The 27,683-nt window shown below is 49.4% G+C and overlaps 1 protein-coding gene across 1 annotated transcript; it reads right to left on the bottom strand.

Moving 5' to 3' along the window:
• Window positions 1–2,357: 2,357 nt before the first annotated feature.
• On the bottom strand, window positions 2,358–19,830 carry ING5 (inhibitor of growth family member 5). The gene is made up of 8 exons (XM_070422619.1): window positions 19,761–19,830; window positions 16,794–16,865; window positions 15,515–15,681; window positions 14,281–14,392; window positions 14,023–14,116; window positions 8,130–8,265; window positions 7,828–7,889; window positions 2,358–5,694 (listed from the first exon to the last, which is right to left on the bottom strand). The coding sequence occupies exons 1-8, from the start codon at window positions 19,795–19,797 to the stop codon at window positions 5,652–5,654; spliced, it is 723 nt and encodes a 240-aa protein (XP_070278720.1). The 5' UTR covers window positions 19,798–19,830; the 3' UTR covers window positions 2,358–5,651.
• Between the last annotated feature and the right edge of the window lie 7,853 nt (window positions 19,831–27,683).

The following is a 27,683-nucleotide window of genomic DNA, read 5'->3' as shown; positions in this document are numbered from 1 at the left end:
GACCAGGCGCGCGGCGCTGTCCACACCCCTCACTGCGGGGACCGCCAGCCTCGACCCGCGTCCCCCACCGCCCGGCAGGGTCTCGGCACACGCCCACCCCCTCCCCGAGGCCGGCCCCCCGGCAGTCCGCCGGACGGGCCCCCCAGGGAAACTGCCCACTCCCCCCTCCTACTGCGGGCCTTCAGGGGACTCTCTCCAGGAGCCCCGAGCCCTGGCCCGCTCCGGCCAAAGGGCGGGCAGAACCCGAGCTGGTTCCCAAAGCTGCCCGCCAAGCAGCGGGAACTTTTTCTCGGACAGAGGCCCTGGCCTGGGACTCGAGGGAGGGGACCGCAGAGGGGCGGGGGCGGGGCCGGGCTTCGAGAGGCCACGGCGGGACCGCAGCCTTCTCCAGCCCCTCCGGGTCCCATCTGGCCCTGCCGGCCGCCGCCCGCAGCTCTCCGTGGGGCCTGCTAGCTACACGCCGCCCACCGCAGCTCGGAGACGGGGCCGCAGCCTGGTGGACGTTCCTGTCATCCCAGCAATGGCCCTCACCCCAGCGGCACCCGTGCCAGTTCCCAGCCTCACCCCATGCCCTCAGGGGTGCCGCCCTCGCCCCAGACGTCTGAGTCCCAGATCCACGGGCACCCCCCGCCTAAGCTAATGCTCCACCAGCCTGGTAGCACCCACTCCCCGGGGGGCTGAATCCCGCCCAAGGGCACTTCCCCATCAGTTGTGAGGCCAGCCCCCCTCAGAGCAGAGTCCTAATCAGTCCCCTCCCTGACGCTTCCTCCCGTGGCCGCCCGGATTAGGGGTGGTAGCTGCTTCCTGCAGTCACTGTTCCCCGGGCCCTCCAGTACCCTGAATTAAACCATCACAGTCACACGTGGCTCCTGCTTTCCTGACAACACAGTCCTGGTGCGGAGTAGGGTTCTCTCCCACCCTCTGGCTCCCAGGGGTCCTACTGAGGCCTCTCCAGTTCCCTGTGTGGCCAGTGATGCCCACTGGAGGGATACTCTTCTACGTCCCAAGGATGAGGGTCTGTGGCCAGACGACAGACAGCAAGTGTTCATGTAGTCCTGACTCCAGAGTTGCACTGATGGCTTTGCCAAGGATAGCCAGGTCCTTGCCAGACCACTGGCCGCATGCCCGGTGCCAAGAGTGTGCGGACGTGCTTTGGCAACAACACTGCAGCTGGAGTCATCACCTATGTCTTCGTAAACTGTATTCCCACAGGTGAATCGGGGGGTGTTGAGTACATCCCACTGCACCTTCCTGCCAGGAATGTGTTTGCCTCTGCACCACTGTCTTGGCAGGAAGAGGACAGGCCAACCCAGAAACTTCTACCTGGCCCTTCCTGCCTTAATGGCCCTTGCTTCCCAGGTCAGTTACTGTGGGCATCCCGCCAGCTGTCAGGTCTGTTTCAGTGACATGGGTGGGCCCTGGGGAGACAGCCACTCAGACAAACGTGACTTGCCACGACAGCCGTAGGCCCCACTCTGGTTAGACCAGCATCTGGGACCTCTGGGGACTGGGGACAGTTCAGAACTAGTGAGGATGACCAGCTCCAGCTCCCAAGAGCTGGTGTTTTCTTTTCCCAGGGAGTCACCCAAAGAAATGGCTACAAGTGCCCTTGGGGTGCTCAGAGGCGGACAGCCTGTGGTGCCCTCCAGGTCTGTGAATGATTTTCATCTGGAAAGTGAGGCTGTGCCTCTCCATCATGGTGACCACGTTGGGTTTCTGGACGTCGGCCATTAACTCTCAAGGAATGTCCTAAGAACTAGTTAGTCCTCAAAGGGATCTTGACACCCTGCAGGTCTTGATGGCAAACCAGTTCCAGACAAAGCACTTTTAAATCTCCATACAGCAACTCATGGCGCACTCATCCACACACTTCTTTCTTGTAAGCCTGGGAACCAACTTCTGACACTACAATACAGCTGGGGCCCAGAGCTGGTCAGTAACCACGGTGAGGCCAGGGTCTTACTCAAGCCCATGGCCAGCAAACAACTCTCTCCAGTTCACCTCACATCTCCTTCAAAATTCAACATAGGGCCAAAACCGGTTTGGCTCAGTGGATAGAGCGTCGGCCTGCGGACTGAAAGGTCCCGGGTTCGATTCCGGTCAAGGGCATGTACCTGGGTTGCGGGCACATCCCCGTGGGAGATGTGCAGGAGGCAGCTGGTCGATGTTTCTCTCCCATCGATGTTTCTAACTATCTATCTCTCTCCCTTCCTCTCTGTAAAAAATCAATAAAATATATTTAAAAAAAAAAAAATTCAACATAGGATATACTCACCACCTCTGGACACAATGCTGAAGTTTTATCATTTCCCAAAATGATGCATTCTCTAATGTTTGTTCAAAAAAATACTTTATTTATTAAACAATATATCCATAATCTATAACATGATCAAAAAATACAGATATACATCTTTACATTATTTAATAAAAAGATTTACAATATTATATTTCCTTTACAAAGGGAACATAGGTAATAATTCCTTGAAAATAAAATGTAACATTCATGTTAAAGCTGCATCATCTTTTTGGATGAATGTGGTAAAAGTGAACACCACAAAACACATACGAAGGAAGAAACTTCATAGGACTGTCTCCTGAATGAGAACATTTCTTAGACTTCCCATCTTAAATGCCTCTCAGCACAGGGAATGACAACTAATCACTGTTCGCTAAAAATGGAGGAAAACCTTAACTCAAATGCCCATGCAAAGTGTCCGAATCCTGTGACGAGGCAGGCCTTGGCTGTGGCATGTGGACAGTTATTGCTTGAAGCAGCCCCTGCCAAGGGCTGACAGGGCAGGAGGCAAGTGCAGTGTGGCTCCCTGGAACAGCACTGACACACAGCTGGCCGGTGTCCCCATGCATCCCACCACACACATGGCTGTACACCCAGCTTCCAGGGCCCTGGCTAGTCCCAGTCTCACGTCCACCTGCCTGGGGCCCAGCCTGCATGTGGGGATAGTCACTCAGGCCTCAGCCCAGCCAACAGCTCCATTAGCACAGCCAGAGATGCAGAGCTCAGCTTAAAAAACTTTTTGTTAGTGTAGATGTGTCCTGGTGGAGAACAAGGTTTCTCAAATGGTAGGTGAAAACATAGCACTGAGAGTAAGAAAAATGGTTCTGCTTCTCCTCTGAACAAAATACTTCTTCCCTTACCAGTAAACCCCAGCCATGGAGGCCGCACCCTCACCTGCTGGGCCCAGCCTAGGTCCTGCAACCTGAGGGATGGGGTTGGCTCCACAGCTGTCCTCGGGATCAGACATGGGACCTGGCAGGCACAGACAGGGTTCCAGCCTGAATCACCCCCAGGACGAGGGCAGCCAAGCTGTGGGGAGCAAATCACTGTGGTGCTCCAGCCGTCCAGGGCCAGAGCCAGCCAGGTGGCCTGACATTCTTTCTCAACCAGAAAGCCACCCTTTTGTCTTTCTGACTCTGACAGTATTAATGGTCAGGCATGGCGTTCAGGCATTCTCCAAACATCCCAGGGGACCTTCCTATCATGCTCATGATTTCCATTTTTTTCAAAGCTGTCTGCATATTATTTTGGTGATATTACTGTAACTGGCAAAAGTAAACACTAAAAACAGATAAGCACAGAAACTTACAAAAAGCTGACACATGGGATGCTGCACAGTGACAAGCAGAATGACAACATCGAACTTTAAACAAAAGCTTAAGACAGAAGTTGGTCTCATTCTCAGGAAATGAGCATGGCCTCAGGAAACCAGGTGACAACTGAAACTAGCCAGCCATTAACCTGCATCCACAAACACACTGTGTTCCAGTGGCAAGTGAGTGTGTTCAAAGATGAAGTGCAAATATTAAATTCGCTTCCAAAGAATCATCACAAACTTAATGTACATACCTATCCTCTCCACAAAAACTGGTAAAAGAATGAAGAAAAAAAATTTCCACAACCGATTCCTCACAATCTTTAAACACCTGCAATGTAAAACTAAGTTGCTAAATACAAGCGGGCTTCGTGTTCCAAAGCAGCTGAGTTACAGGTGCGCCCCCAACTTCTTCCTGAGCAGCAAGAAGACATCGGTTCTGAGACAGTGCATCAGGCCTGGAACCTACCAGGGACAGGCTGTGGCAGCTGCTGACCCCTACCCTAACCACCAGCCTGAGACGAAGGGGCACACAAGCGGAAGTGGCCCGCCTGCAGTCATTTGGAAGCAAGTCCTGCTCCCTCAGGTAGCTCTAGAAAGGACAGCAGTCTGGACACGTTCCATGCAGGGTAAGACCCACTAAGGGCCACAGATTCCAGCTGGACCCCAGCTGCCCTCTGATATCTGCTCCCAACTGCCACATATTAATTCATTTGCAGGGAGGGGCTGGTCTAGGACGCAGCTTCACCAGTTCCTCTGCCCTATGTCCTCTCCATGGTGAAACACTGGAAGCTAGGAGAGGATGTGGTACATGAGGCCATTGGAAGGAAGCAGGTGGACCACTCCAGAGGACACTCCCCACAAAGAGAACGAGATTCTTCTGAAGCTGGGCATTTCACACCTGGATTCTATCTCTTGGGTCTTTTTTTTCCTGGCAAAAGGAACCCTGACTTGTCTGAATCACGCGGGGTGGGTCTTGGAGAGTCCAGGACGCTCCCAGAAGCCCCACTCTAGGTACCATCACAAGTGGATCTCAACATACCAAATGTATGCGATGTCCCCATCTAGTACCAAAGAGACGGTTCAAAATCAGTTTGGTGAATGCTGATTAAACAGAAAGTACACTCTAGTTTCCTAGTTTCATTCCAGAACTGCTATTGTGGCACAAGAAATTCACAAATCACATCACATAATTGTAGTCCTCTGGGAGACAAAGTGCTGACCCAGTGTGTAACAGAAACAGGTTCAAAATCGGCTCTTAGTAGACTGGATTCACTTCACAAACAGACTTCATGCGATTACAATAATTTCATCTTCACAGTAAAAACATCCGGAATTCCCAGAGAAATGGAACATCTGCCAGTCTGTTATGCTGTTTCTCATTGGAGCTGGTCGTGGTAACCTACGGCCCATCTGCCAATCCAGAGCTGTTTACTCCAGACAGTGAAACCTCAGGGAGTCCAGACTAAAAGGCAGTGCGCAGCCAAGCAGAGCTCCTTCTGGGAGAGCGCAGCCCTTCCTGTGCAGCTGCCAGCTCCGAGCGCACCTGAGTCGGGAGGGCGCCTTCCGGCAACGCCCACCAGACTACACACCGTGCACTCAGCGTGGCCAATGTGCATACAGTGGTGTGGGCTCTCAGGGGAAGCCCAGGAAACTGCAGACCACATAAGGCTCACACCTCTAGCTGCAAAGTGATGGCAGTATCTGCTCCCAGCTGGCACATCCCACCGCACCTAGCACACCGCACGCATACATCCACGGAGTCATTCGGGCTCGTGGGGCTGCTGTGCTCAGTGCTGGGTCTGTACAAAAAGTCATGAGAACAAAGTCACTGTGGCAAGTCCCCATAAGATCCCTCCTCTGTGCAAACAGGGCTCAGGTGGGTTCTTGTTGATTTTAGGAAATATCCAGAATTACAACTGGCCACTGAGTTATTAAATATCATTCAAAACAAGGTAGCTTTAAGATGAAGGTAAAATATTGCAACGTGAATAAAGGAGTGTATCAACTTGCTCTTCTGGCCCCGGTGTCAGCTCTTCCTTACTTCTTCTTCCTCCTCTCCTGGACACACCGAGGACAGAACCTGTGATGAGAGAGACAGTGTTAGCCCTTTGCAGATTTCTGCCAGCACTCGGGAGGCCCAGACCCTGCCTCTCGGTGAAACAGCACCAGAACCAGAAGAGAGACCCACAAACACAGTGCACAGCTCTCCCACCAGGAAAAATCTCCTAAGCAAGTCGCTCTATCTAGCCTGGCTGTTTTCAAATAGATACAAATCAATCAGCAAAACTGCTTTCAGACATGAGCATTCCTCTTCACCAAAACAGAGACAACACCTGCTGTCGAGCTGGTGGCCTAGTGTGGGTGCAGGATGACGTGCACGCCGACCAGGCAGGCCACAGGCTCCCAGCCCATCCTGCAGACTGTGGTCAGGTGACCCTGCGCAAGCAAGTTCCAGAGTCTCAAACACAGAGCACTTTCTCAGTCACTCCTAGACCATGGCAGCACACAGGGACACAAGGGATAGTCCAAACTGCTGTCCACCTCAGCCCTCCTGAGCCCCCTATCAGAAGGCAGCTGATTACCGTGTAGCTGAGCTCAACCAGGCCAGGTCTACACTAGTGAATGGGCCCTGAGGAAACCTCGGTCCCTGCTCTTGCCCCTGTCCCTGCCCTCTGGCCCCTGCCCTAGTACAGAGCCTGCCCCAACCCTACCCCTGCCCCTGGCCCCTGCCCGCCCCGACCCTACCCCTGGCCCTGGCCCCTGCCTGCCAACTGCCCATGCCCTGGCTGAGCCCTGAAGAAGCAGCGCCCAGCATCATGCTCACATACGGCACACACAGCACAAGCACAGCTATCAGCTCACATCTCACCGACCAAGAAGCCTGCACACTCGGTGATCTCTAAAAAGACCACAAAGATGTACAGCCAGCGTGGCTCAGTGGTTGAGCATTGACTTATGAACCAGGAGGTCCTGGTTCGATTCCTGGTCAGGGCACAAGCCCAGGTTATGGGCTCAATCCCCAGTAGGGGGGCATGCAGGACGCAGCCAATCAATGATTCTCTCTCATCATTGATGTTTCTATCTCTCTTTCTCCCTCTCCCTTCCTCTCTGAAATCAATAAAAATATATAAAAATAAAAAGGCCCCAAAGAAATCAGGAGGAGGACAGCCGGGTTGGGTCCCCAACATGCCTCAGGCTCTGCATGTTCTCCCAGAGGCAAAACTGTTTTCCAAGGCCTGGTAGGAAACTTCCACCAGGAGCTCCACAAACAACTCAAATACAGCATGTGCAGAATCAAACTCTAATCAAACCCCTCCTGCCTCATGCCCCTTCCATCAGCTCAGGAGCTCCCTGTCATCACAGGCCAAGCCTGCCCCATGGGTTGGCCTCCTCAAGCCCAAAGGGTCACCCTGATCAGCCCGGGCCCTGACCACAGTCCCATCACATTCCCATCACCCCTGCTAAAGGGCACTGTCAGGGCTGCTGCATCACATCTCAGACTTGCTGGTGCATCCTGGTGCCCAGGGAGCCCCTGCCGGGACAAGACTGCACAGGCTGAGACACTGAGCACCGCACCCGGCCCTGCTGTCATCCACCGAGGACCCAGGATAAGGCAGACTGTCCTCAGGGCATCTAGTCCCCGTCTGCATACAGCAAATGTGTCACATACACAACCAGGGAGGGTGACATCTCCACAACTGCAGCCTAGAACATGCCTGTCTTTAGCACAACTAAACAAAACCAGGTTTTTACTTAAATGGCATCATAGAGACAACTGAATACCAGGATAAAGAACAGGAGGGGCTCAGTCCAGAGCATGTAAGTCCCTGACCAGGCAGAGCGCCCACCTGCCTGGTCCCATCCGTTTAATACTGTGTTCCTCATCTTCTCTGAAAGCTTCCCCAGCGGAAAAGAACCCCTCATTTCTCATTTTATTTAGGACTATCTCTACCTCACTCGAAAGAGTCAGAATGGCCATGACATAGAGCAACAGAAATGTAGGTGTTTTGCAAATATAATAGAAGATGCCCCAGGTGAGGTGGGCAGCAAATGACCCTCATCAACTTGGCCAGGGACAAAGGACCAGTGTGTGACACAGCCAGATCCCCAAACCCACACCCAGAGCACCGGGGGCCAGAGCAGGGAAGGTTACTAGGCCCAGCCACCCCCACCTCATTCTCGGGAAGGAGACAGAGCAGTGCCCCATACTGACCATTTTCCTTTGGGCTTCGTGGTCAGGTCTACACAGGCAAAGTGAAACCACTCGATCGGACACTGCAAGGCAGCAGGGGAGAGGGGGAGAGCTGCAGTGAGCATGTAACTTGCTGTGTGCCAGACACAGAGAGCCTGCCACCTCCCCATGCCATCCCACCGTCCCCTCCCCCTCCCCACCCCAGCCCACCTGGTACAGGACCCTGCCCATGGTCCCACAGGGGGATGCCGCAGCGTCCGGCTTCCCATCTCAAGGCCCCACATCTTGCGGCAGAACCCCACTGCAGCATGCCCAACACTCACATCTGGGTTGTCACAGCCAATCATCTCCCCGTAGGACACCTGGTGGCAGAGGCAGTAGGTGGGCTCGTTGGGGTCCACGGGCATGTCCAGCACATCAGAGGGATGCACAGACAGGATAGTGTCAGTGAACTCCGACCTGCATGGACACAACAGTGTTGATGCAGCAGTTAGATGGGACCACATTGCCCTTGTGATACCTGACTGGTAGTGGGGGCAAAGGCGCATTCACCTTCCGGCTTCGGGGTCCAGCCCACTTGGGCACATGAAGCCATCCTGCCTCAGTCCCTCCGCCTGGATAGGACCTGCTCCCAGGACTCACCCCCACCCCGGGTCGACCCACCCAGGGCAGGCACCTAGCATCCTGCCTAGATCCCACCCAGACCAGTCCGGCAGTCTGAGCAGGCCTGCCCCCACCAGCTCTCTCTCCATCCCTCCCATGACAATGGCTTGTGAGTTCCCACTCACATCCCCACGTATCTTCTTCACCCCAAAACCCATGAAGCCCACCAGCTCCCCTTCACCCTCCAAGATCTACATCTCAGGAGTCGCCCTCTGCCCACCCATCAGCAGGGATGCTTCTGACCACAGCCACCCTCCCCACCCACCTGGGAGGCAGGCCTGTTGCCATCCCCCTCAGGGTCTCTAACCCATGGCCCAGCCAGGATCCCACCGTGCCCACACCTCCCTCCAATCCCACAGCTCTGCAGCGGGTGATGGGACAGACGTCCACCTGTTACAGGGAAGGGACTAGAGCAGTGGTCGGCAAACCACGGCTCGGCAAACCGCGGCTCGCAAGCCACAAGCGGCTCTTTGGCCTCTTGAGTGTGGCTCTTCCACAAGATACCGACTTCTGCGCATGAGCCACGAAGTTTCAATCGCATTGTACGTGCGCACCCACATGTGGTATTTTGTGGAAGAGCCACACTCAAGGGGCCAAAGAGCCGCATGTGGCTCGTGAGCCGCGGTTTGCCGACTAGGGAATTTACTCTTAATGTGTTTCAGTATTTTTTAAATAAAGCTGCAAGCTGCAGGTTACACAGAGAGTATATTCCCATCAGTACAGAGACCTGCCCCCAGAGAGAGAACACGCATGTTCACTGAACACACACGTGCTATGTACACTAATTCACAGGGCAACAGGGCAGAGGGGAAGCTGAGCAAGTGGCAGACCAGGACAACTGACATCATGACGTGGTGACATGAGAAGTCTGCTTCCCAAAGGGAACCCCCCCTTACCTGTTCCGGTCTAGGAATGCTTTGTGCCTTGTGGTCACATACCAAGCTCCATAATGCCCCCAGCGTGCCACATGATGCCCCATATGTGCTGCCCACCCCCCCGCATGAGTGCCACCCATGCAGGCTCCAGGCACATCTGAGTCTCCTCCCTCTGCTCTGTCTCTGGGAATAAATAGGTTTTTTTCTTTAGATCTGAAAATCATAAATGTCACCAGAACCTGCCCCATCCATGTGCTTTAACACTGCTTCAGGCAACAGTCACAGCAGTCCTCAGGCTACGACACTGGCTCCTTGCTACACTGAAACCTAGGTTTGTCACCACGGCCCATGACACTGTCTCCCCCACCTGCTGGCTCTGTCCTGTCTCCCAGGTGCTCACCCTGAATAACCACACGTACTCGGCACACTCTCTCTCTGTGGCACTCTCCACACTTCTGCAGACTATGTTTCAGCTGCCCCCTGACCCTCGCCTGTCACTGTGTTCAAGGGCACCGGCCAGATGTGGGTGGCAGCAAGAGAAGCTGGAGGGACTTAGGGCACCACCTGGCAAAGTCACCACCTCGCCAGCAATCAGACCTGGGGATTGGTCCTGAGCCACCCCCTCTCCAGTCTCACCAGAGGGGGCTCCAGGGTGGTGGGTGCTCACGCTACCCCTGGAGGGAAGCACATAGGAAGTTGCCAAGCCTGTCCCTCGAGCAGACCAGGCAACCCCACTGCCTGAGGTGCTCGCTCTGGCCTGACTGGACACCAGAACTGTCCTCCAAGCTAATTCCCGTGGACATAGGGGACATCCCTCCTCAGGTAGTGACAGGGGCCCCTCCCAAACACTGCAAGTAGCCCTCCAGCAGGGGTGGCTACTCATCCACGCTTTGGGATGTGGGGGCTACAGGAGGAACTGTCCCGGTCCACACACAGCTCCTGCCTTGCCAGAAGACAGCACGGCCAGGCAAGGAAACGGCCTAGCCAGTATGGCTCAGTGGTTGAGCACTGACCCATGAACCAAGAGGTCCCAGTCAGGGCACATGCCCGTGATGTGGGCTCAATCCCCACTTAGGGGGCATCCAGTTGCTGTTTCTCTTTCATCAATGTTTCTATTTCTCTCTCCCTCTTCTTTCCTCTCTCCCTAAAAAGCAATAAAAACATTTAAAAAATAACTATTAGCCCAGCCAGCATGGCTCAGTGGTTGAGCATCAACCTATGAACCCAGAGGTCACAGTTTGATTCCCAGCCAGGGCACATGCCCGGGTTGCAGGCTTGATACCCAGTGTGGCGTGTGCAGGAGACAGCCAATCGATGGTTCCCTCTTGTCATTGATGTTTCTATCTCTCTCTCCCTCTCCCCTCCTCTCTGAAATCAATAAAGATATATATTTTTTTAAAAAAAACTAAATGAAAATAAAAAAGAAACAAATAGAACTTCTTGAGAAGAAAATATATTAAATGAATGATTCACTAAAGGAGACTAAAATTCAATTAGATACCAAGGGAAAAGAACTTGAAGACAAAGAAATAGAAATTGTCTAAACTGAGCACAGAAAGAAAAACGCAGGTAAGAAAATAAGCAGAGCCTCCGTAATCTGTGGGAAAATATCAAGCTAAATAACATACATGTAATTGGAGTCCCCTAAAAAGGACGCTTATGGCATACAATGGATTAAAATCTATTTAAGATAACCAATGGTTTGACCTGAAATAATAACACTGGTATATTGTGAGGCTTGTCACATGTAGAAGTAAAAATTCTGACAATAACACCAAGAACAGGAGCAGGAAGGAAGAATATGTGTGTAGGTTCTTATATTAAACATCTGTTAAAAAAAAACAAAAAACACATCTGAACAATCTAAATATTGCACGAAAAGGCAGAGATTATCAGATTAGATGAAAAAGCAAGATGCAACTACTTTCTGCCTTCAAGAAACCCACTCTAAATACAAAAACATACACATGTTGGAAGTAAAAGGATGAAAAAGGAAACATACACCATCAAAAACTCCCCATCAGACAGTGGGAGGGGCTGTAGTAATATCAGACAGAGCAGACTTCAAAACAAACAACATTACAAGGAATAAAGAAATAAATTTCATAATGATAAAGAAGTCAATTACTTTTTTTAAAAAAACTAAATGCTCATGTAGAACCAAATAACAGAGCTTCAAAATACATGAAGCAAAAACTGACAGACCAGAAAGGAGAAACAGATAAATCCATAATTAGAGTTGGAGATTTCAACAATCCTCTCTCAAGAGTTCATAAACTAAACAGAACACCAGTAAGAATACAAAAAACTGAACAACACTATTAACCTAGCCATTGAATTCACATTTATAGAACACTCCAGCCAACGACAGTAAAATACATATTCTTTTCAAGTGGATATGGAACGTTCAGCAAGACAGACCATAACCCATAACACAAGTCTTAATCAACTGTAGAAGATTTCAATTATAGAATGTTCTCTGATCATAACAAAAATAGAAATTGAAATCAGAAAGTTATATGGAAAACCCCAAATTACTTGGAAACTTAGAAATCTACTCATACATAAGCTATGGGGCAAAGAAAAACCACCAAGGAAAATTTTAAATATTTTTAATGGAATTAAAAAATATATATATCAAAATTTGTGAGATGTAGCTAAAACCGAAATTAGAAGAAAACTTACAGCTTTAAATACTTGTTAGAAAAGGAAGATATAAAAATCAAAGATCTAAGCTACTTCTATCTTAAAAAGCTGAAAAAAGAAAAGGAAAGCCATGGCCGATTTGGCTCAGTGGATCGAGTGTCGGCCTGTGGACCAAAGGGGCACATGCCTGGTCAGGGGCACATGCCTGGGTTGCAGGCTCAGTCCAACGTGCAAGAGGCAGCCAATCAATGGTTCCCTCTCATCACTGATGTTTCTCTCTCTCTTTCTTCCTCTCCCTTCCTCTCTGAAATCAATAAAAATATATTTTTTTAAAAAAAAGAAAAGTAAATTTAAGTAGCTTAGTAGGAAGGAAATAATAAGCAGAAATAAATGCAATAGAAAACAGAGGGGTGCAATGGCCAGTGTTGCTCAGCAGTTTGAGTATCAGCCCGCACACTGATGGGTCTCGGGTTAGATTCTTGGTCAAGGGCACATACCTGGGTTCCAGGTTTAATCCCCAGCCCCAAAGTCAGGGAGCATGCAGGAGGCAACCAATCAATGTGCCACTCTCACATCCATGTTTCTCTCTCTCTTTCTCTCTCTCCTTCTCTCCCTCCCTCCCTTCTACTCTCTCTAAATACAAAAGAAAACGGGGGGGGGGGGGGGGGGGGGGGGTAGGGATCAATGAAACCAAAAGCTAGTTCTCAATCAAGACAAAATGAGAGAAGACATAAATTACCACTGTCAGGTCTGAAAGAGCAGTCATCTACACAAATCCTACAACATCAGAAGAATCACATAATATTATAAACAACCTGATGTCAGTAAGTCTGACAACTTACAAGAAACAACAAATCTTTGTAGACACATTACCAAAACTGACTCAAAAAGATACAAAAAGCCCGAATAATTCTCATAATTTTAAAAAAAATCAAACTATATACTTAAAATGAGAACATCTTACTGTATGTAAATTATCTATAATAATGAAAGCGTAATGTGCAAATCAACTGAACGGCCGAACAGCACAACAACCTTCAGGACGAAGCCGGGGCTGTAGCCGCGGGATCAAGGCAACCACCATGGCTGCAAAGGCCTAATCTCGTGTATCGGGCCTCTAGCTCCTTAATAAAGTCCATCTCAAAGTTTAATGTCCAGGAGTGTACTCGTGGGGGAAAAAACTACAAAGAACAAGTAGGGCACATACTATATATATGTGGGTCATGTTGGTTTGGGGCAGAGTGAGGAGGTTATGGTCCCGACAGGCATGTCCAAGGACACGCCTCTCACAGCAACTCATTACACTACATTTGCTCTGTGTCATGTTCTGCATCCCTGTAGTGCTTTACAATACAAAGGCTGGCATCTGGGTGTTTTTTAAAAGATGAAAGTTTAAACACCAGGTTTAATAACCAAAAATTTTCCTTTTTCTTTCAAGATCTAACTCTTCAGACCTCTCCCCATAACTGTCAGAATCATCTCCACAGAAGCCAGCTGGCATTTTACCAGATTCTCTTTAGTCCAAATACTTCTGAGAAGCAACACTACAGTACAGGGGAGGGCGTCAGGTGGGAGGCTTTAAATGGAGCATCTTCAAGGTCAAATTAAATGACATGTGTGTTTAATAAATGCAATCACAATAATGAATATATACAAAATATATTTATATATGAAATGATCAACTGATACATAGGCAGCTACTAAACAGTGGCTTAGCCCGAACTGTGAATACACACTGTTACGTAACTCGAGAGGCAGGCATACACTCAGAGAAGGGGCTGTGGAACCAGCCTGATGCTCTTGCACATGGGCCACCAGGCAGGGGCAGGTGCACTCCCTGGGAATCACTGTCTACCATGCTGCTCACCTTGGCTGCTTAAGGGACTGACAGACTGACACACGAAAAGTCCATAGAACTATAGCCATGCTGGGCGTGGTAAGCACTTCCTCAAGGGTGGCTGTCACTGGTATTTAGATCTAGCAAATACTAATGGTGTGCTTTGGGGAAAAATAGAAAAGAAAAAGGCCTCACCCTCCTTTATGTTTCTTTTTCTTTGGAGTGTCTTCTTCTGAGGTCCTTCTGCCTCGCCCCCGGGAACTTCTCTTTTCTTTCTGGCTTCGACCTTCTGAAAGACAATGAAGACTCAATTACTGTCACAGAATTCATTAAAGCAGGACAAGGTTTACCCAAATATGATATTTACTGACAGGTTCCTAACATATTTATCAGACAATTCTTCACAACTCCATAGTTAAAAGTAACAGAATAAAGAAAAATTGATAGACTTGCTTTTTAACCCTCGTCCTCCAGAGCTCTCAAAGTCGCTACCCTCCAGCTTGTCTTTCAGGTCTGCTTCAAAGCGTGCCAGGTCTGCATCAAGCCTCCGAATGTGTTTATCCACCTGCACAGAAGATCAAGTCACATTTAACATGAAAGCAAACAGCCCAGAGTCACAGCCCAGCACCAACCAACCACTCCACACTATCTAAACCTCTACCTGAGACTTCCATTAACAAAGTTCTGCTAAAGTGAGGCCCCCATGTCAAAGTGTGTAAGAGGGCCCTTTTTGACACCTCAACCAAATAAATCCTGCTCAGGAAATACCATGAGTCGGCAATATGACAGAGAGAGCTGTGAAACACAATGGACTAGGGGTGAGGATGTTTGAGATCGAGTCCTAACTTAAAAACCTGAAGAACATTAGGTTCTTAAACAGAGTAACAAACAAAAAAAAAAGGAAAACAAAATTCCTCCAGTGCTTTGGCTATGGATGAGCTGGAAGGGAGAGAGGGCACTGCAATCAGGGCAGCGAGATGAGCCGAGCCTGTTCCACCCTGAAGTCACACCCACCAGGGAAGAGTGACAGTACCTTCCTCGTGTGGAAATGAATTACAATCTTAAGTTCATTTTGCATCATAGCAAAAATCTGACTCAATGACAACTGATCAAAGCTAACATTCAGAAAGCAGGCCGCGTACTCCAAAGATGCAGCACTTGGGGCATCAAAATCCCAAATACAAGCATTAAGGTCTCCTGCTAGAGTATTCCTTCTCAAACACAAGTTACTTCAGGTTTTTAAGAAATCACTGTTGCTTGATTGGGGAGGTGGGGAAGGGCATTCGTCAGGTGACGGCCTGCAGGGATGACAGACATCTGCCACATGACATGTGCCTCAGGAACAAGGACTCCAGGTACCACGTGCGCTCTTAGTGAAGCTTACTTGAGAGGAAACAGGACACAAATTCTAGGACTGTTCCTAAAGATGACCAAAACATTGATTAAAAAATCTATATATAACAATGGACTATTTCCCCAGCTAAATAAATAAGCAAAAGAGCAGAGAAAACAAGACACAGTCATGGTCTGGGATGAATGACACCCCCCATTTGTACTCCTCTGGAAGCATCACTCTGCCAGAGCCTGAACTGTCCCCAGGCCCCAGCTGTCCCTGGCCTTGGGGTCCTGAGCAGCTCATCCCCACCCCCCTGACCCCCACCCCCCATTCCACCCCCCGGCCTCTCACCATCTCGTAGGTTTGCATGGCCAGCTGCACCTTGTCATCGCTATACTCCTTGCACTTGCTGTAGGCGCTCTGGATCTTCTGCAGATGCTCTACCCGCTGCTCTGGGGACAGAGTCTTCACTGTGGAGATGTACTCTGCAGCCAGGATGTCAATCTCCGCTTTCTTATCTGATAGAGAAATGGCTGAAAGTTAGTCCCTGCTTGAGATGCCAGAACAGGCTCACCAGACTGGCAACAAATGAAGCCTGACAACACCAAGTGTCAGCAAGTGACTGACAAGCACCCCGAAGCACTGTAGGTGGGGACATGGGGGCACAGCACTCCACAGGCAACGTGTCTAAGGCAGTGTGTCTACAGACAGTGTGGCATCTCGGAGCTGAGCAGAGGCTCCGGCCAGGGCAACGTGCCCAGGACAGTTCTGCATACGACTGCTGTCCCAGGAGCATGCATCATGCCTGTTCTGAGTCGTAAAAGTCCTATCTGAACAATGAAGTGTGTGCTCACCTTACCTAAGACCTGGCATACTACTCTTAGGTACCCACCCTAAAGATTTAGATGCCAGAATACACATGGGAAAACATCCGTAACTTCAGGAAACAAGAAACCACCCAAATGTCCAGTCCTCACTCAAACAAATAGCTGTGCTCCAGCAACAAAAAGAACCAGCTGTTGCTACACAGAACACCACCGATTAATCCACAGAAGGTGACCATGAGCGAGAAGAGGGACAAAGGACACGCTGTGTGGCTCATAAACACCCAGGTGGGACAAACTCTTAACTCCAGTTTAGAGATGGGAAAACACCTGTTGCAGGTGGGACTCAGGGTGGTGGCCCCAGAGGGGGGTCACACAGGTCCCTAGGAGCCAGAAGCTCCACCTTACCTGGGGACAGTTTCACCGGGTGACACATTGTAAATGTTTATGGTTATTTCTGAATGCAAATCTGTATTTCATAATAAAAGAAGTTTCTGTATTTGCTAGTCAGGATGCTGTATCTTAGTGAAAAACCACAATAAAATATATTTTTTTTTAAAAAGAAAGAAAAGGTAACAGATATTTTGACGGTATGGAAAGGATGATCCTTACAGATCTGATTTGAAGAGATCTAAGAATCCAAGGAACTAAGTTTGGTTTAAAGTATCAGCAACTCTCTCTAGATACCATCCGAAGACATAGCCTAGGGCTAGGCCACACAGCCCCACTGCATAGGCTGGTCACCCAGTGCCACCCCAGGATCCTGGTGCCTCCTCTCCCCAGATGTACTGAAGGCCTGAGCCCACCTTCTGTCCTCTGGTCCAGCTCACGCATCAGCTGGAAGTTCCTCTGAAGTTCACAAGGAAGGTTCTCGATACCTGAAACACAAGGACATGGACTTCTCAGGAGAGGCACACAAATCTACCTGCTGGGCTTTAACCCTTAAGTCGACAGATAATAAGACCACTTTGTCTTCTCTTTCTGCTAGGGTTTGAAGAGGACAAGGATTAAGATATCCTCTTTTAGAGGCACATGAGTACCAAACACTGATATGAGGCTGACACTTCCGAAGTTGCCAAATGCAGGTGAACTTAGAAACAAGTTGCGAGCAGAGGCAGAAAAGATGGCCTCTTGACTCCCACCCCAGACCCTCCAGTCTAGATTACCCCACCACAGCCACCCAGTCCAACCCTGGGGTCCTCTTTGATCTTTCCCCACCTTACTCTGAAATCTGCACTGGGTAGTGCAAACCAGCACTGCTGGTAGAACTTTTTATCCAAGGATGAAAGCATTCTCTAAGCTGTCCAAAAATGTGGGCACTGGCCACACTGGGCTACGGAGCATGTGAAATGGGCGAGTACCCCCTGAGGGACTGAACTAATTTCACTCGTTTATTCACTTAAGGTTAAACAGGCCATGCTGAACCTCACAGGTGGAGGATCCCACGCAACGCTGCTAACCTGTTAGTGCTGCCATCCTTATAGGTCGGGCAAACATCCCCACACACCTGCACAGCCACAACAGGCCCTAACTGGACTCCTCTGTCCAGTATTGGCCACCCTCCACTCTCTCCATGTGCCAGTGATCATTTCAAGAGCTCAATCTAATCTTTAGAAGCTGCTGCTTAAAGCCCCAGTGCTCCTCAGTGCCCCCAGAGAGCCATGAAAACTCCCCACACAGCCTTCTCAGACCTCCCTGCTCTGTCCTACTACCCAGGATTCTGCAGGACAGGCCACTCCCTGCTCTCGAGACTTATGGGCTCCTTCATGGCCTTTAATTTTCTATAAACTTTAAAAATAATCTGTCTGCCCATGTGATAGTAAGTTCCAGGAAAATGGGGATCATGTCTGCTTTCCTGGAACAAAGGACATGCTCAAGAAGCAAGCAGGTCACCCTAACCAGTTTGGCTCAGTGGATAGAGCATTGGCCTGTGGACAGAAAGGTCCCAGGTTCGATTCCGGTCAAGGGCATGTACCTTGGTTGTAGGCACATCCCCAGTAGGTGGGCAGGAGGCAGCTGATCTATGTTTCTCTCTCATCAATGTTTCTCTCTATCCCTCTCCCTTCCTCTCTGTAAAAAATCAATGAAATCTACTTTTTAAAAATTTTAATTGCCGAAACCGATTTGGCTCAGTGGATAGAGCGTCAGCCTTTGGACTGAAGGGTCCCAGGTTCGAGTCCGGTCAAGGGCATGTACCTGGGTTGCGGGCACATCCCCAGTGGGGGGTGTGCAGGAGGCAGCTGATCGATGTTTCTCTCTCATCGATGTTTCTAACTCTCTATCTCTCTCCCTTCCTCTCTGTAAAAAATCAATAAAATATATTTTTTAAAAAAAATTTGAAAAAAAGCAGGTGCCCTAGCCAGTTTGGATCAGTGGATAGAGCATCTGCCTGTGGACTGAAGGGTCCCAGGTTCAATTCCAGTCAAGGGCACATACCTTGGTTGCAGGCTCAATCCCCAGCCCTGGGTGGGGCACGTGCAGGAGGCAACCAATCAATGTGTCTCTCACATCAACGTTTCCTCTCTCTCTGTCTCTCTCCCTCTCCCTTCCACTCTCTCTAAAAATCAATGAAAAAACGTATCCTCAGGTGAGGATTAACAAAACAAAGAAAGAAGCAAGCAGGTGCCTCCTTTCCCAGCCTTCATGTTCAGGCTCCTCAGACCCTCCCATAGGGGCCACTGGGTAGGTGGTGGGACAGAAAGGGCAAGCCCCAGTACTCCCAAGCAGGCACCTGAGTGCAGACCTCTCTAGTGACAATGAAGGAAGGGCTCCCCTCCAGTGCTCTCCCACCTGACCTGTGCTCAGAATGGGCCAGGAGAGCAGAACAAATGACCAGGATTGGGTAACCCCTCCTTGGGGAGAGCTGATCCCCACTGTCTCCTTCAGAGCAGGGGCTCACTCCTACTCAGCAGTCCCAGGTGGGGCGCCCAGACCGGAGTGACCATGAATATCCCCAGTGCAGCACGGTGCCCCATGCCCCCGCCAGAGCCAGACACTCCCAATATGTATGTGACCTTGACCAGCTACTCGGCCTCCGTGAAATGCGGGAATAACCATCTGGTCAGGAGTGGTCAGGAGTGTCCACCCTGAGCTACAGGTAGACAGGATGCCTGCTGGAGGAGCCTCATGGACGTCAGCCCGGAACACATAATAAGTCCCGGAAGTACCCCCGGGAAAAGGCAGGCATCCTGGGAAACCCTCCAGGCCAGCATCGCCTCCCCATTTTCCAGATGCACAAGCTGAGGCTCGGTGCCCGGAAGCGACTCCGAGGACCCCAAGCCCGGAGCCCCCCAGGCACGGCTCAGCATTCAAGGGGGTTGGGCTCACCACCATCTTGGGCCTGAGTGGTGGGCGGCAGGCCCTAATCAAGTAAGCGCAAGGCCTGAGACCAAGACAACACTGTGGAGGGCGGGGCCTACTCGGGGAGGCTGGGACTTGGCTGGGCGTGGTTTATATGGGGCGTGGCCTGTCGTGAGGGCGTGGCCTATCAGGAGAGCGGGCCCAGCCGAGGGGTGGAACCGCACACTGGCCCCGCCCCGCCGTGACGCACCTAGAATTGGCGCGGCAGTGTCGGTGGACCCGGCGCCGCACCCCCCGCGCGCTTCCCACCCTTGTACCCGCCCGTTCCGCGTCCGCCTACGCCGCCGCTTGGCCGTCCCCCAGACCCCACGAGCCTGGGATCCGCACGCGGCTGTTAGCGTGCGGGGGAAAATGGCGGAGAGGGCCCTGCACGGGCGACGGCCCGGGGAACACGGGTGGGGGAGGGCGCTTACTGTCCAGGTAGTGCTCCAAGTACATGGCAGTCGCCATCTTCGTCCGCGGCCGCGCTCTGGCTCTGCGCAGGCGGGCGGAGCCGCGAGAAGTAGAGGGCGGGGCCAGCGCGTTCACTATTAATGAGCTGCGCGTGAGGATTGGTCAGCAGGCGGGGCGGCCGCCGGCGGGATCCGCCCCCTGGCTTCCGGCCGGCGGGGTGCGTGCACCACCTCGGGGGAAGCGAGGTCTGGGGCCGAGGGCGTTCCCTATAGGAGCGTTGAGGGAGGGGAGGATCCTAATCCCCTGGTCGCCCTTTTGGCGGGGTCAGGTCTGGCGGAAGACTGGGAGGAGTGAAGAACCTGGTGCAGCGGCCGAGAGGGTCCCTAGGAGTGCACCGGATGCGCGCAGGAAAACTGGGGGTTACGGGGTCAGCACGTGTCGCTGGGGTTCAGGGAAACGCTGGGCCCAGCGCTCCTCACGGGGATGGAGGGTAGGGGCTCTGCGCGACCCCCACGTGCGGGAGGGACCACTGGTCCGTGGATGGAAGGAGCCAGGACCCGGAGCCGCACACCCCCATCCTCCTCCCTTGGGTTTCAGCTAGCCCTGATCAATGAGTTTTCTTACGGAAAATGCATGCATCAAGATGTACTCCCAGCCCCCTCGCAGCAGTGTGGCTCAGTTGGTTGAACATCCTCCCATGCGCTAAGAGCTCACCAGTTGATTCCACCTCAGGACACTTGCCTGGGTTTAGGGCTCATCCCCAGGGGGGCCATATAGGAGACAGCCCATCGATGTTTCTCTCTCATAATCTATCCCTTTCAAAAAAATTTTTTTAAAAAAGTACCCTATTCTCTATGTGGACGAAAAGGGGCCACATACTAAACCCGAAAAGCTCAGGGAAGACTTGCATGCTGGCCTTACAAACTCAGAGACCTAACATAACCAGAAAGGATGGTCTGAGATTAAGACTTTTAACTAAAATCAGTTTATGGTGGGTAGTCATGTCCTAGGCTAGACTCTTCCCTGACAAAGGTAAGTTTTCACCTTAAGCCTGTGGTCTTTTTGCATCTAGGATAACCTACATTTGGAATGTCAAAGTGATTTCCCTTTTCCGGACCCCTCAAGACATAGGTACTGCAACAGAGCAAGACCACAAATCCTCTCCTTATTGAGTTAATTGTTGACTAACTATCCTGCACCCACCTATTTAAAAAATGTTTATGTCAGTCATTTTACTTTTTATCCAATCCCAGAGGTTTCTCCTGCTTTGCTTTCTCTTGCCTCCCTGATCTATTACCAATGGATTTCCTGTGACCCACTTTTGTCTTCTCTTTTCATTGTAATATATAAGGTGCAAAACTGTCATTCTCTGGAGCATTTTCTCAATCCGTTGAGATTTTGCTTCCCAGCAATTGTGGACACTTCGGCTCAAATAAACTCACAAAAATTCATGTTTCTTACATCAACACCTAAACCCGAAATTTTAAAAAATTGAAACGTTTTTGCCAACTTTACTTTCATTTTAAAAATTCAAACTATCGCCCTAACCAGTTTGGCTCAGTGGATAGAGCATCGGCCTGTGATCTGAAAGGTCCCAGGTTCGATTCTGGTCAAGGGCATGTACCTTGGTTGCGGGCACATCCCCAGTTGGGGGTGTGCAGAAAGGCAGCTGATCGATGTTTCTCTCTCATCGATGTTTCTAACTCTCTATCCCTCTCCCTTCCTCTCTGTAAAAAATCAATAAAATATATTTTTTTTAAAAAATTCAAACTATTCAGGAACTTATAAAGGAATTTTCCCACCTCTGGAAGGTACAGGACTGTGATTATCTTGTTCACCTTTGAATCCACATGGTAGCAGTTTGGCCCCATTTAATGCTTGATGAGAAGACGCCCACGCACATGCATACATAGCTAAATACTACCCATATTTTTTTTATTGTCTTAAGTGGCTAAGTTTTTTTTTTTAATTAATAGGCTTTATTTTTTTAGAGTAGTTTTGTGCTCACAGAAAATTTTAGAATAGAGTTCCTGTATAGCCAACCCTTCCACAGAAACATGAACAGGGTTTTCCCCAATATAAACATTTTGTATTGGCATGGTTCATTATTAGGGTTGATTAAACAATATTGATACATTATTATTAACTAAAGTCCATAGTTTACTTTAAGGTTCACTTTGTTGTACAATTTTGTTAAGTACCCACCATTACAGTATCATACAGAAGTTTCTCTGCCCTAAAAATTCCCTGTGCTCTGCCTGTTCATCCCTCCTCCCCCCACAACCCCTGGCAAACTCTGATCTGTCTACTGTCTCTATAGTTTTGCCTTTTCCAGAGTATCATATAGTTGGAATTATACAGTACGTAACCTTTCAGATTAGCTTCTTTAACTTAGTAATATGCATTTAAGTTTCCTCCATGTCCTTTCCTGGATTTATAGATTCTTTCTTCTTAATAGCCAAATATTTCATTTTCTGTATGTACCACAGTTTATCCATTCACCTATTGAAGAACATCTGGGTTGCTTCCAAGTTTTGTCAATTAAGAATAACGCTGCTTTACTCATGTGCAGGGTTTCTGTTTGTTTTTTAAATAGATTTTTATTGATTTCAGAGAGGAAGGGAGAGGGAGAGTTAGAAACATCAGTGATAAGAGAGAATCATTAATGGGCTGCCTCCTGTATGCTCCCTACTGGGGATTGAGCCCACACCCCAGGCATGTACCTTGACCAGGAATCCAACTTTGACCTCCTGGTTCATAGGTCAACCCTCAACCCCTGGGCCACACTTCCAGGCCATGCACAGGTTTTCTTATATTTGTATTGATTTTTAGAGAGAGAAACATTAATGTGAGAGAAACATCAATCAGCTGCCTCCTGCTCACACCCTACTGGGGATCAAGCCCGAAACCCAGTGCATGGAATGATGTTCAACCAACTGAGCAACAGTGGCCAGGGCTCAGAGTATTGTATTTTCTTTTTTTTTTTTTTAATATATTTCTTTATTGATTTCAGAGAGGAAGGGAGGAGAGAGATAGAAACATCAATGGTGAGAGAGAATCATTGATTGGCTGCCTCCTGCATGCCCCCCACTGGGGATCAAGCCCTCAACCCAGGCATGTGCCCTTGGCCGGAATCGAACCTGGGACCCTTCAATCCACAGGCCAACGCTCTATCCACTGAGCCAAGCCAGCCAGGCCAGATTATTGTATTTTCTAAGTGCTGATACTTTTAAATGAACTGACACTCCACTAAGGATGTTTCCACACTTTTGTTAACCTTAGATTTCATCAGGCTTTATCTTTGCTAACATGATAGAAAAAGAGATAATCAAAAATCCACCTCGGTGCCCTAACCGGTTTGGCTCAGTGGATAGAGCATCAGCCTGTGGACTGAAAGGTCCCAGGTTCGATTCCGGCCAAGGGCATGTACCTTAGTTGTGGGCACATCCCCAGTTTGGGGTGTGCAGGAAGCAGCTGATCAATGTTTCTCTTTCATCGATGTTTCTAACTCTCTATCCCTCTCCCTTCCTCTCTGTAAAAGTCAATAAAATATATTTTTAAAAAATCCACCTCGGTGTTTTAATTTGTATTTCTTTAAGTGAGGCTAAACATATTTTTACATATTTGTTGGCTATTTGTTGTTCTCATCTAAAAATAATAATTATTATTATTATTATAGAGAATAACTCACATATTGTGCCCTTCATATATCATATACTGAAAATAACTTTTCCCAGGTAGCAGTTTGTTAGAAGCTGCCAAATGAGAGCCGACTCCCTTACTTTCCTCTCATTGCTCTACACTCTGGAGCAGGGTTGCTCAGTCTTAACACTATGACATTTGGGGCCTGATACTCTGCTGTGGGGCTGTCTTGTGTCTTGTAGGCTGTTTAGCAGCAGCCTCTACCCACCTTACACGCTCTCTAAAAATCAATGGAAAATATATCTTCAGGTGAGGATTAATAAGAAGAAAAAAAGTGCCCAGTTGAGAACCATAGTTTTAGGGGAAGGCTAAGCTACTCTAACCAAGAAACCCAACCAAATCCAGTGGCTTAGAAAAAAAGTTTTATTTCTTATGTAATTGTCCAGGGGCAGACGGCCATGCCCATGGGTCACAGGAACCCAGATTCCTTCTGAGTGGTGTCTGCTCCTAAAGGGCCTCACCATTACCTTCATGGTCAAGGCTGGGTTGCAAGGAGGGCAGGGCAGGGCAGGGAATAGGGACAGCGTTTAGTTTGCTATTTGAAGGAGCACATGCCACTTCTCACATTTCATTGGTGGTAACTTAGAGACCTAGACACATCTAACTGCAATGGAGGCTGTGAAATGGATTCTGGTAGGGCAGTGATGTGCCCAGCACAATCTATTCTGGAAGTAGGTGAGTGCTATGGACTGAATATCCCCCCTCCCCCCCAAAAAAATTCTTAGGCTGAATCCCAAACCCTTAATGGGACTGTAGAGAATTAAAAGGAAGATACCAGAGCTCTCTCTCCCCAACACCTTACAGTGGAAAGTCAGGTGAGCACACAGCCATCTGCAACCCCAAGGGAGAACTCTACCAACATCAACCTTCCTGCTGCCTTGATCTTGGACTTGCAGCCTCCAGAACTGTGAGAAAATAGATATATATGAAGCTGCCCATTTGTGGTGTTCGTTATGAGCCTAGCTAAGAGAGAGACTTTGGTGGATGTCTGATAGCTCCTATGAGATGGAAGGTAGAGCTGAGAAACAGAACAGTATAAGGGTTTGAGTCCTTTTTTTTTTTTTAAATGGAAAATCTCAAATACAAAAGCAGAGAAAACCTAATGAATCCCAGGCACCTGCCAGTTTCAGCAACTTAGGGACCAATTTTGTTTCACCTGTCTCCAAAAACATTCAAACACGGCATCCCATCATGTCCTCCATAGAGTGGACAGCCTTGTGCCCACCTGCCTATCAGAAGGTAGGGTGAAGAGATCCTACTTGCACTGCTCCAGGCAGACTGTGCTACATCAGGTCTGAGTGTCAGGGCAGCAGGGCACAAAGGAAACTGCACGTCCAGGTGCAAGGGCTTGTGTATGCCCATGTCAGGGCTACAAGGTCAGGACCTGAGGCCTGGAGGTGCAGCAGTCACAGTGACCACGAAGGAAAAGCTAAGAGAACTGCTAAGGTGCTGACATCGTTTGACAACATTTGACATCACTGAGCAGCAAAAGTTCTTGGCTGCCTCATCTAGGTTTTGTGTTGAGATAATTAAATACCATAGTCAGGCTAATATTCTGGTCTGTGCAGTTAAAGGCATCCTGATAAAAGAGAGGCATGGCAGACAGCCCAGCTGGTGTGGTTCAGTGGTTGAGTGTTCACCTATGAACCAGGAGGTCCTGGTCAGGGCACATGCCAGGGTTGCAGGCTTAATCCCCAGTGGGGGGGAGGGGGTGCTGGAAGATTCTCATTATTGATGTTTCTATTTCCCTTCCTCTCTGAAATTAACAAAAATATATATTCTTTAAAAAGGCATGACACACAAATTCTTTTATTTTTTAGAATATATTTTATTGATTTCTTACAGAGAGGGAGAGGGATAGAGTCAGAAACATCGATGAGAAACATCGATCAGCTGCCTCCTGCACGCCCCCAACTGGGGATGTGCCCACAACCAAGGTACATGCCCTTGACCGGAACCGAACCCAGGACCCCCCAGTCCACAGGCCGACACTCTGTCCACTGAGCCAAACCGGCCAGGGCACACAAATTTTTTTTAAAAAGGCATGACATGTTGGAAGAGGTGGAAGCAAAGTCGAAGGAGCACATGCCACTTCTCATGTTGTGCTCCTTCACTTGTTGTAGCTTAGTAACAAACTACTTGTGCTGGCTCAGCAATTTCTGCAATGAAAAGGGCACCCCATCCCTACTCAGTATCAAGGCCCCATCAGCCAAGTCCCCTCTATTTTCATGGGTGACCAGGACAGCTGTGTACTCACAAAGGTTCCCATCTGTCTGGTGAGCTGGTCCTACAGATGTGGTACAAGGCTGTCCTGGTGAAGTAGGTGGTGGGAATAGCACCAGGTGTCTGACCAGTGGGGTCAGACCAAACCTGGGTTCAGCAACCTTGGTACTTGGGTTCTGGCAAGGAAAGAATTCAGAGCAAGACCCAAACTGTAAGAGAACATTTATTTGGTAAATTACAGAGGTAGAAAAAGTAAGTCCTAGAAGAAATAGGCTTAGGAAACAAGTTATGGAGGTAAAGGAAGGGCCCTTGGAGCTTGGGAGTGAGGAATGGTAATGTGAGATTTTAGGGGAGGTCCCAGGGAAAGATCTTAATAGAATATTCAGCAGTTTTCCAGGTGCATCCTTTCAGGGTTGTGGTCTCCACTGATTGGTTGGCACCAGGGCAGGGGGGTCTTTATTCCATGCCTGGCTGGTTTTACTGCTTACCTGGGCCTGGAGCTGAAATACAACAGGCCTAGATGTTATCTCTAGAGAGGAAAGGTCAGGGGGCCCAAACCTCTTGACCAGTGATGTGCTAGGGGAGGAAAAGTCACCCTGGGGGCAAGGTCCCACCCTACAATTGATTGTCCATTGCTGGGCACCTGGGGCTTTCCACCCTGATGACCTATACCTGGCCCATCTTCCTTGCTCTGTCATGTCTAACTGCCTACAGCACTGAGACTTATCCAATGCCAGAAGGGTTCTCTTCTGTACTATACTCCGAATCCCTTCCTCTTTTGAAGACAAGGAGATGGACATTTTTTTTAAGGGATATTTTATTTTATTTATTTTTATTTTTTGTTAATCCTCACCCAAGGATATTTTTCCATTGATTTTTTTTTTTTTAAGAGAGAGTGGGAGAGAGAGGGAAAGACAGAAATATCGATATGAGAGAAACACATTGATTGGTTGCCTCCTGCAGGACTGACCAGGGCCTGGGTAGGGGAAGAGCCTGTAATCGAGGTACATGCCCTTGACCTTGACCCGAATCTAATCTGGGACCCTTTGGTCCCCAGGCTGAGGCTCTATCCACTGAGCCAAACCTGCTAGGGCAGGAAATGGACATTTTAGAAGACATCAATGAGACAGCAGGATATTGCTTACCTAAGTAAGGCGGTATTAAGCAACAGTCATTCTGTCATGAGCTTTCATTGGGTCCTGCTACAGTAATAAAGAACCCCAAAGTCTCAGTGACTTGAGTTACCTCAGTTTTTCTTACTGGAGCTACCTATCAGCTGCAGTGGCTGTAGCTTGGCTGTGGCCATGTCTTATTCCAGGAATCAGAGTGAAAAGGCAGCCCTAGTTGCACGCAAGCTGCTCTCACCTGGGGGTCAAGGGGGGGATGGGTGAGCCAAACTGCTTTCAAAGCTTCTGCCGGACTGTGTGCTGTCAGCTGTGATTACTTTACAGCAGTGTTTGGAAGTCACGTGGCCAAGCTCAACATCAAGGAAGCAAATAATTGGAAACAATATAATCTATCACCCTTCCAAAACTCACTGTAGGTATCTTGGGTAATATTATCATTGGGCTTCCGCAACCACCGAGAGAAGGGGGGAGGGAGGGAGAGGAAAGGTCGGAAATGGCCCCAAGGGCCTCAGCCCAGGCACTGCTCAACCCTAAGGGCGGTGACTCACCGACCTCTTGGTCTGCAGCAGCGAGGCAGGTGGTTCGCAACAGCTCGCTAGAGAACAGCCCGGAATTCCACATCTGCATTTCTGCTGCATCCACCTCCCCAAAACAGTGGCCTCCAAAGTTTGTACCAGTGCCTAAGGGCATCCTAAGCCAGCACGACACAGAAATTCTGGAAAACAGAAATTCCTGGCTTGCTCCGGTCTGAATGTTTGTGTCCCCACAACGAGATGGATTCGAGGACGGGCCTTCGGGGTGATAGGGTTTAGACAGGTCAGAGGGCGGACCCCTCATGTGGGAAAAGTGCGCGTGTGAGGAGAGGAAGGCGGCACCCCCAAGTGCGCAGTG

This window comes from Myotis yumanensis, unplaced genomic scaffold (genome assembly GCF_028538775.1).
Source record: "Myotis yumanensis isolate MYYU_CA2020_CCGP unplaced genomic scaffold, mMyoYum1.0.hap1 SCAF_8, whole genome shotgun sequence".
NCBI classification, from domain to species: domain Eukaryota; kingdom Metazoa; phylum Chordata; class Mammalia; order Chiroptera; family Vespertilionidae; genus Myotis; species Myotis yumanensis.
The sequence above is the reverse complement of the archived record's forward strand: the minus strand, read 5'-3'. Positions and strand labels throughout refer to the sequence as shown.